General features: G+C 34.5%; 2 protein-coding genes across 6 annotated transcripts in view; both read right to left on the bottom strand.

Annotated features, from left to right (window-relative positions):
• si:ch211-165d12.4 overlaps nt 1-6,297 on the bottom strand; it is a 9,874-nt gene extending 3,577 nt beyond the window's left edge. The window contains exons 1-3 of one of the 4 annotated variants that reach the window (XM_068215461.2): nt 6,257-6,297; nt 1,238-1,333; nt 494-805 (exon numbers count right to left, since the gene is read on the bottom strand). In XM_068215461.2, coding sequence (XP_068071562.1) covers nt 494-805; nt 1,238-1,319 — 394 coding nt within the window. In that variant the 5' untranslated portion in view covers nt 1,320-1,333; nt 6,257-6,297. 4 annotated transcript variants of the gene reach the window in all.
• nmrk1 (nicotinamide riboside kinase 1) lies at nt 6,174-8,111 on the bottom strand. 2 transcript variants are annotated; one of them, NM_001013449.2, is made up of 8 exons: nt 7,892-8,088; nt 7,723-7,813; nt 7,550-7,598; nt 7,300-7,462; nt 6,754-6,825; nt 6,554-6,660; nt 6,373-6,469; nt 6,174-6,291 (listed from the first exon to the last, which is right to left on the bottom strand). In NM_001013449.2, exons 1-7 carry the CDS (start codon nt 7,918-7,920, stop codon nt 6,381-6,383), a joined length of 600 nt encoding a protein of 199 aa, NP_001013467.1. In that variant the 5' UTR covers nt 7,921-8,088; the 3' UTR covers nt 6,174-6,291; nt 6,373-6,380. The 2 variants fall into 2 exon arrangements, with proteins under 2 accessions (NP_001013467.1, XP_073796512.1); XM_073940411.1 differs by lacking the exons at nt 6,174-6,291; nt 7,300-7,462 and having other exon boundaries at nt 7,892-8,111.
• Nucleotides 8,112-10,000: the final 1,889 nt, after the last annotated feature.

The raw sequence follows: 10,000 nt of genomic DNA on the forward strand, positions 1-10,000 counted from the left end.
AAATACAATTTTTGCTAAGACTTTATTTTTATGGTATGATTTTATTACTTCTCATTTGAGTATTAATAGAGTGTCTGCTTAATACTGTGTCTGTTGATACTGCTCCTTGGACAGACATATAGCTGACTATAAGAACCTTTGCAAGTATTTGTCAACTTACACTAACCCTAACCCTAACCCCAACCCCAACCCCAACCTAACAGTCTACTTATAATCTACTGAGAATTAGCTGGCACGTAGATGCAATGGAAATTAAAATTAAAAAAAAGTTTTAGTACATTAAATGGACCGTCAAAATAAAGTTATGCTCATTTTTTTCTTTCTTTTTGACTGTAAATTTTAATTAATTTATTACACTAACATAAAACAATACATCACAGCTTAAACGATCAGAGCACAACTAAAACTATACTCATTTCTACATGTATTCAAAATTGTACTAATTATTATGCAAGTAGACATATTTAAAAGTATTAAAGACATATTTACTCACCATGAACCACAAGAACAACACCAGACTGATCCATTTTACACTCACGAGTCACTATATGATTGCACTCGCACCAGTAGGCACCGGTATCTTCTTTTTGCAGGTTCAAGATGTCTACAGTCAGAGTCTTGCCATCAAATTTGGCTTCAACACGTCCTTCATGAGTAGGCTTAATAGTTAATTTGTTTGATTGTATAAAGTAGTATAAGACTTCCTGCTTATCCTTATGTCGGGTGAACAGAGACACTCCCATCGCATCTTTATCAGAGATATGACACTTCATGGTGGCACTTTCACCTTTAAATTTGATCACATCTGAAAAATGATTTAAAAAAAGAGTGTGGATCAGTTTACAGCACACAAATATCAGACATAGATAGCATTTGCTTTCATGTGTGGAACATTAAAGAACACATTTGAATAGTGTTAAACAAACAGTTTTTGTTCATTTTTAGGTGGTAAACAGTTTTGGTAATCCTTAATATTCATTTTAGGTGAAGTATGCCTTTAAGTTTCAATGTCCACTATGGTTAAGAGAGGGGTGGAAATGAAAAATATATTGCATGTTCCACAGAAGAGAGAAAAACATGTAGGTTCAACATGAAGATGAGTAAATGATATATTTAACACACCATCCATATTGTACAACAAAAAGTATTGAATGTGAGTCAAATCTAAAGTAGTGTAAATACTAATGTAACATGCACAAACTGCCAAATGTAAAACAGTAAAACACAAAGCACTAACCTGCACTTTCTGCAAAGCTGCTGAGACAAAGAACACCCAACAACAGGAAGGTAAACAGCAGAGTCTTCATTCTCATTGTCATCAGAGCATCTCCAACTAAACACAAGAAGCAAACCAAATCTTAAGTCTGCACTGCAAATTTATATACTCTCTCTCTCTCTCATGCGCACACACACACACACGCTCCAGCCCACAACTTCCACATCTTAGTCAGCAACCCTCAGGCATCTGAAAGCAAAAACATTTTCAAGAGTTCTGCTTTTAAATGTGAAAAAAATATCTTCTTGATTCATTTAGTGATTTCAGAAGAACTACAATGGACAAGTAATTGCATCATTATCATTAAATAAACGCCGTAATATATTTAAAGCTCAATTAAATCAACATGGATTATTCTTTTTATGGAAAACTGCAGTATTTTTTAGGGTTTCTGCAGGTTTCAGCAAGTCAATTTTAAGACCTTTTTATGAATGAATTTTAAGACTTATAATGGGCTTAACCTTGAGGATTTTTACTTTCCAAAAAAAGTAATAACTAAATAGTACTTAAATAATGTGTCAGAACAAGCAAACCATACATACTTTTCTTTGACAAGCTTTAAAAACTATAATAAACTAATAGTACAACAGTCTGTCCAGGTCAGTGTCCTCACCACATATGGTCTGCAAATACATGGAGAACTTACAGATGTTATTGTGAGGAACCATAGCGTTAAACAGAGCTGTAAATATAAGTTTTACTGAGACGTTTAGTTAGTGTCTTTATACTGTATACAGGTGTTGGCCTGATTGGGTAGCTTTACATAGACACTGGAAAATAAGACCCATTTAGAATTATTTAAGACCTACAATTCAATTTTTTTGTGAATTTAAAACGTTTTAAGACCTAAAATTAGTTTTTGAAATTTAGGACATTTTATGACGCCTGCAGATACCCTGATTTTTATTCATTTACCATTCAAATCTTTACAATTATAATCTCCTTCTTGGAACAACATTCCTTCTCTTTTGTTAAGACAGCAGGTGTTCACTGTGCATCATGCAATGATCAGATTTTTTTCTAAATACTTGTGCCTAGTACAGTAGTTTGTAATAAGTGAATTCCCACTGGATAAAATCCAGTACCAACCAAGAAAAATCTTGGATACTTTTTATAATAAAAGAAAAAAAGTTGATCACAACTCTTGCTTTGTGACAACTTTGTTTCTGAAATGACATTCCAGACACCGTGTGCTTATTAGGAGTCTTTGTGTTGCCCAACACTGTTTTGATAGCCCATCCACCTTTGATTTCAAATGTTGAATGCACAACACCTCTAACAATACACATCTCATTTTAACCGGTTACTTTTATCACCCTAGTATTTGAAGCACACTTTTATTTATTATTGTTGTACTGCACAAAAAAAGCATCACAGAATCTAAGATAACTAATGGCTCCAAGAATGCTCTTTGTTTGTTAGCCAGGACATTTTTTTATTTTTTATATACATACAGTAAATATACAAATCCATCTAGGTTAAGATGTTCTTTTTTTAGTACTATAATAAGAACAAAACAAAACAAAAACCATCTAAGATAAAAATTCTTTAGTTATTCACTTTAAGAAGGTATTAAAGCTGTATTTAAGCTATAAATAAATGAAAGATGTCCCTGCAGTCGCATCTTTTCAAAAGGTACATATTTCTAATTAAGAATGAGGTAATATAATGTAATGTAATGTAATGAGTGCAGACCAGAAAAACAACACAATCATGATTGGGTAAAACACAAGAGAAGCATGCCTAATGTGAGTCCAAGCTTTAAAATCACCAGACTGACAGTTATAACAGTCACAGTTACGGCTGTCCAATATTGAAAAAAAATGGAACAATTTTTAATTCTGCTATGTATATTGCGATATAAATACAATTTCACTAAATGAATTGAATAAATGTTTGGAAAGAATTGATCATTTTAGATTTATTGGGATGATTCTGCAGGGGAATGCATCTGCATAAAATGTAATAAAGAATCTACAAGCATAGATCAATTTGATAAAGAAAAATACATAAAGGACATAAACACTGTCTTATTGTTATCCGAGGAGTGGAAATGTATTCAGGTATACAGTAACTGAATAATCAAATGTAAAATAATACTGCAGTCATCGTTTTATAAACAATTCAACAAAATTAATCATTATTCATTTTTCAAAGTTACAAACAGAACAGTTTCTTGCACCTGAACGATTTTAAAACCTTTTCACAGTCACAAGGCTCAAAAAAGACTTGCAAAATGATGAACTATAACCCAGACTCAACATAGCCTATATTCTCGTTGTGACTATTGCAAATGATCACGTTGTGATATCGATATACTGTGCACAGTATAGCTGTGCTGAGGCCTTACACATCTACAATTATATCAAACTTAAATATGACAGTTATGCAGCAAGACAGGAAACAAAACATTTGAATGGTAAACAGTTTATATTTATATATTTGACACTTTTTACATACATTGTTCATCACATCCAGTAATCATGTATCCAAGACTTGGATCAGTAACTGTAATATTGAGTTTAGACTGCACAATTTTAAAAGTCGTTGTGTCACAGATGTTTTCACACTGCCTGACTTTAAAACAGGAAGAATCGCTAATAACCTTTGTCTTGGTCTTACTACCAAACACACGCGAGAAGTGACATGGAAACAACACTAGGTCACGTAGTACATCTTTTGTTATTAACTACATAGTGAAAGAGAAGCCAGTGGGGTAGGAAATGTACTAAATTTTGCTCACCTGGCTTTGAAGGGAATTAGCCATTTCTCCTCAACTTTACTTCTTTTTTGACCCGGTTGTGATATTTGCTCAGATGACACGACAAAGAGACATGGGTGCTTCTGCCAAATTTACACTAGTTTTTTTTAAATGAGTGCTTTAGGTGATAACCGATGTTATTTTCAGACAGAACACATTTCACATGGCATGATTTGAATCGCCGACAGCTCCAGATATTTAGCATGCTAAATATGACGGGTGTCAGCGACTCATTGGCAATACTCTCAGATCACGTGTTTGATAGTTCACACTGTGTAATTGTTAAGTGAACGAGCACTGATTTGCCTGTGATTTCAGGCATTTGTCTGTGATTTCTCAAAACTTGCCAGCGAGTCAAAATTAGGACTTAAATCATGCAGTCTGAACTCATAAAGCATAAGAAATGTTAATTTGTGTTTGTACAAACAAGAGTCACAGTGTTTGTATTTAGATGAAGGCAAGTAAACGTGTGATTCTGGGTAAATTGCGTGTATTGTGAGTGAGTGAACTGTACCTTTAAAATGTTCTCTATGTGTCTGCCATAAAAGGTTAGTTCAATAATCATATTTGCAAATCTAAATTATTACCCGCAGCTGCTGACAATGCACTTATTATGAATTAAATTAATCTGTCATTTTTTTGCCAATGAACGTGCCCATTAAGCGACGATTTTTGTGCATATTTCTCATAGCCATTTGCCCAGGCTGTGAAAAAAATGTAATAAAGTTGTAAATAATGTTCAGTTTGTTGCACCTGGCGATTATTTTGGTTCATAAGTAAATTATAAAGAACTTAATAAAAAGATGACTTTGATTCCTTCTTTTTTTTGCCAGTGGATAATAAATGCAGATTTTAGCTATTTCAGATTCGAGATTAGTTTATTCTGCTCATTCCAAAATGAACTATAGAGAAAAATGCAAGTATTCAATTAGACTTTTAAACAATTAGTATTTATTACACAGTCTACATATTTTAGATAACTTCACCTGCTTTAAATCACCATTTTTCAGTTTATTGTTTTTGTCTAAACCTGAACTTATCTAAACGCAAAATACTGTATATCGTACATACAGTTGAAGTCAGAATTATTTCTGATAATATATGATAACAAATTATACAGATTTGTTTAAGTATAGGTATTATAATCCATCTGTTTGATTGCCAATGTCCTGACATTTTATCCTACCCATCAGATTATTCTACCGACACTGTGTTTGAAAGGTTCTGAGGTTGGGGTTAGGGATTAGGTAGGTTAGGGTTATATTACAGCTTCATATCACGTGCTACTCCACATTTACACTGGTAGCAAAATCTGATGGGTAGCATATTGCATCATCAAAATGTGCTACCTACTTTTTGAATGGGAGGTAAGACAATCTGACAAGGTAGGACAAATCTACAGAACACTGGCAGCACAATGGCTCAGTGGTTAGCACTGTTGTCTCGCAGCAAAAGTTCGCTGTTCGAGTCCCAACTCGCCCAGTTGTTCTTCCCGTGTTCATGTGTGTGTGTGAATGCGAGAGTGTTTGAGTGTTTCCCAGTACTGGGTTGTGGCTGAAAGGGTATCCGCTATGTAAGACATATGCTGTAATAGTTGTCAGTTCATTTTGCTTTGACAACCCCTAATAATTTACAGACTAAGCCAGTTTGATTGCCAATATCCTTCAAACCGCATAGGGTTTAACCATGTGTCAGTAAGATGTTTTAATGAATATGTAAATTATTATTTTAAAAAAATTATGATCACAAATATTTTCACTTATTCATATGAGTGACCATTCTGCTAAAACATTTTTTTTATTTTAATAAGTCTAAGTCAGATTATGTATATTTGTTTTCATACTTCACTCACATTTTGACATTTTCACAAAAAATGTAGTTTTAAAACATTAATCACATGTATTTTATATTCTGTGTGTATAAAATCATGTTTATGAATTCACTTCAACAAACACACACACACACACACACACACACACACACACACACACACACACACACACACACACACACACACACACACACGCCAAAATGGGAAGTCTTTAATACAAGTTCCCCATTTTAAATCAGCATTAATACATTATCTAGAAAATACGTCAAGCTTCTCTTATTTTGAGGAATTTCTAGGCTTCATGATAACAGTAAATGCCCTTTAATGAGGAATTGAAATTGCCCATTAATGAATACTATAAAGAATGTGCTGATATAAGTGTACTTGCGGGAATAAATGGCTTCAAAGTGTGGTCCTCACAATCTGACAATGAAATGCAAACACAGAAAAAAATGAGTTTCATGCAAGTGAGCTTCAATATTACGTAAATGCTGAATTACTCACATGACAGATCATCTCTGTCTAACCAGAAGCATTTCCTGGATGTCTGCAAAAACTGTTGAGATCAACGTCTCTCTCTTCAGTGTGCCGTCCAGAAACACTGTATAAAGTGCAAATACATTCAGCCAGACTTTTACAGTTCACCACAACTCTGTGATTAAAGCGTTTTATAATATTACAGTACCTATGTCATCTACAGTTTCTTCCATGGCTTTTCTGTTTTTCAGGTACATGGGCCAAACGTAGCTATCAAGGTAGCCTGGCGGATCTGGAGGCACATAGACTCTGGAGCTGCCCAATAGAGAGAAATGAAAGAGATGGTTTTACTTCATTTAATGATATGTTCATCACACTAGACACGTCTGACAGGAGTCTAGATCGCACCTTCTTCTCTCTTTGCACGTCTCATAAGGAATCTGCAGGAAGTACTTCTTGTCGAACAAAGCATTAAGAGGCCTGGAGGTAAAACATGAATCCATGAAACAAAAACACAATAAATAATGCAATCCATAACCAAAGGTCAACAAGCATGTTTTAGTGACCCTGAGGTCATTCACACTAACGAATAACACAGCAGAAATATCAATTTGATAACTGTAGATTTGTTAACATTTTAGTATATCAGGTTATGTAAAACACATTTCTGCTGTCACAAGCAAAACAAGATATATTTTACTTGTGTTTTTGAAGATAAAATTGCTTTATAATAATTTCTATGATTTAGAGGACTGATAATTCTTTCAAAAGCATGAATTTGGATCTTAAATTAGGTGATATAATTTAATGTAGCTTTGAAGAACTGCTACAAAATTTCCTTGACTAAGGAAAGAATTTTCAAAATTAAGATTATTACGTTAAGGATTTCAAGTGGGTCCAGTAAGATTTATTGTGACTCTGTGTAGTCTGCTGGACCAAAATAAATTAAGTTACCGATGATTAAAAATCAGGAACCCCTCCACTATAAGAACAAACACACTCGGCTCTGATGCTGTGGGTTTCACTGGACAACTATGAGATATCATGAATCCCACAGGATCCTCCTGCCACGAGCCGATGTCTCCCATCATCCTGTCCATGTGCAGGGCGTCCAAAGCTGAAGATGAGTTTCGTAATAATAAATAAATAACTAAAAATACATATATAGTTTATTTCAATAAAAACATGATTTCACAACACTTACTGTCATATTCTTTAAAGCCTCTGATATCAGCAGGAACCTCAGAGTCATCCTGAGAAATAAACACACATTTGTTAGCAACAATTGCAAGATATAAATAAATGACCAAATCATAAAATTGTATTTGAAAACAACATATTTACATTCAGAATATTAATATAAATCGAGTATGGCACCTTGAAAAAGTTATCTTGAGAAATAACACAGCTGTTGGGCAGAAGCTCCTGAAGACTTTTACTCAGAGTGGTCTTTCCCCCGTTTGTCATCCTGTCACAGCAGTTCATGTATAACTCATATACTCTCGATAACATTCGAACTGAACACGTTTACTTTTACTTTACTCACCCACCAATTCCTACGATTACTTTTCTCATTGTAAATCAACACTGTAAACAAAACGTTTTATTCAACGCGTCTCCCGTTTTATACTAGCTTCTTAAGCAGTGAGCTGCATGTGTTTGAAGTAAACTTGGCATATTTTCTTCGTTTATTAATCACAGGATCTTTTAAATGCAGACCAGACTGTAAATAAAATCAACTGTGTTGAGATCATTTCTTCTTCTTTGCTCAGTAGCCAGATCAAACCTGCTCTACAGCGCCTCCTGCAGCGCTGGCTTGTCAATGGATGTTTGTAGTATTTATTATTAGTTTGGTTCATTTCACTTAACTTAATTACACTAATAGTCATAAATTTATTTGCAGCATTAATCAGACGTTAGCGTTCAATTCCAAACAGTTACAATAGATCACATTCTCACAGACAAAAAAGTACTCGCCTACTGTTTAAAAGGTTACGAGCACCCATAGCAGGCATGATTTCATAACCTTTCAATTCATGTTTATTTATATAGCGCTTTTTACAATATAGATTGTGTCGAGACAGTTTTACTAAAGTCCAAATATCAGAATTGAAGTTTACTTTAGCTCAGTGTGATTTAAATTTCACTGCTGACAGTTCAAACACTGTAGAGCAAATCCACATGAAATAAGCACAGCTCCACAAGTCCTGATCCGAGCAAGCCAGTGGCAAGGAAAAAAACATCTCCAATTGACGGAGTGAAGGGAAAACAACCTGGAGAGAAACCAGGCTCTGTTGGGCATGACAATTATTCTTCTGGCCAAACATCCTGTGTGGAGCTGCAGTCTAGACGCCGGAGGCTGGACGTCCATTGTGGAGAAGCTGCAGTTATTAGTAAGGCACTAGCGGGTGGTCAGGCTGGCACACAGGATCAATGCGGGGACTCACAGTGGTCTTTTGGGAATCAGTCTAATGCACTCCATTCCTCCATGTTACATGCGTTACAAGTAACACCACCACAGCACCACAGAAGGTTGCTGGTTTGAGTCCCAGCTGGGTCAGTGGCATTGCTTTGTGAAGTTTACATTTTCTCCCCGTGCTGGTGTAGGTTTCCTGCAGGTGCTATGCTTTCCCCCACAGTTCAAAGACATGTGGTATAGGTGAATTGAATAGACTAAAATGGCCAGTGTAAATGAGTGTGTGGATGTTTCCCAGTGTTGAGTTGCAGGTGGAAGGGCATCTGCTGTGTAAAACATATGCTGGAATAGCAGTTCATGCAACTAAGTTGAAGGAAAATTAATGAATGATTGCTTCCTGTACTTCTAATTTTAGGTAATATATTCTTCAAAAATACTACATATTAATTAGCTTAAATTCTTTAATAGTAATTTTTGAAAGTTAGCTTCTGCTTTTTCCTTTGATATCTGATGAAATACTTCTATCTGGTAATAGGAACTAGTATCTAAAGTAAGTACTAATATCTTAATAATAGCTACTAGTACTACCTTAAAAAATACTAGACTTAAATGCATACTATTGAAAAATAAAAATAAATGCACAAAAAATATCTCAATGAGTTTCTGACAGAAATCAACGGCAACTTTGTACAATTTGTTACAAGTAACAACCGAGTGGTTATTAGCCACTATTGAAATAAGTACTATCAAAAGAATAAGTTCTAGTACCTAATAATTAGTACTAGTAGTTAGTGAGTAAATACTAATTAATAAGCATCTGTATTTAGTAAATACTAATATATACTAAATACTATCTTAACTGAATATATGCTAGTATCTAAGATACTAAACAGACACTAGTAGCAAAATAATAATTACTAGCTGAAAGTGGACACTAGTACATATTATAGATTAAATGGTAAAACAACTTGCCATGATATGGCAAAAGGCAAGGAGCACTTCTCAACATCACTATTCACTTGCCCTCATTTACACTGCAGAACATAAAAGGAGCTGTTTTTATACTTTTTTTGTGTCCACACAATTGTTTCAGTGTCCATGCAAACCAAAGGGCAGCACTGTTCAGATCTTCAAATTATCTTTTGTATTTCTCAGAAGTAACACATGAATGATAAGGAAAAGCTAATTTTTGGGTGAACCATCCTGTAAAGGAAGATCAATCTAATTAACATCCTGTAA

Source organism: Danio rerio, chromosome 3 (assembly GCF_049306965.1).
Source record: "Danio rerio strain Tuebingen ecotype United States chromosome 3, GRCz12tu, whole genome shotgun sequence".
NCBI classification, from domain to species: domain Eukaryota; kingdom Metazoa; phylum Chordata; class Actinopteri; order Cypriniformes; family Danionidae; genus Danio; species Danio rerio.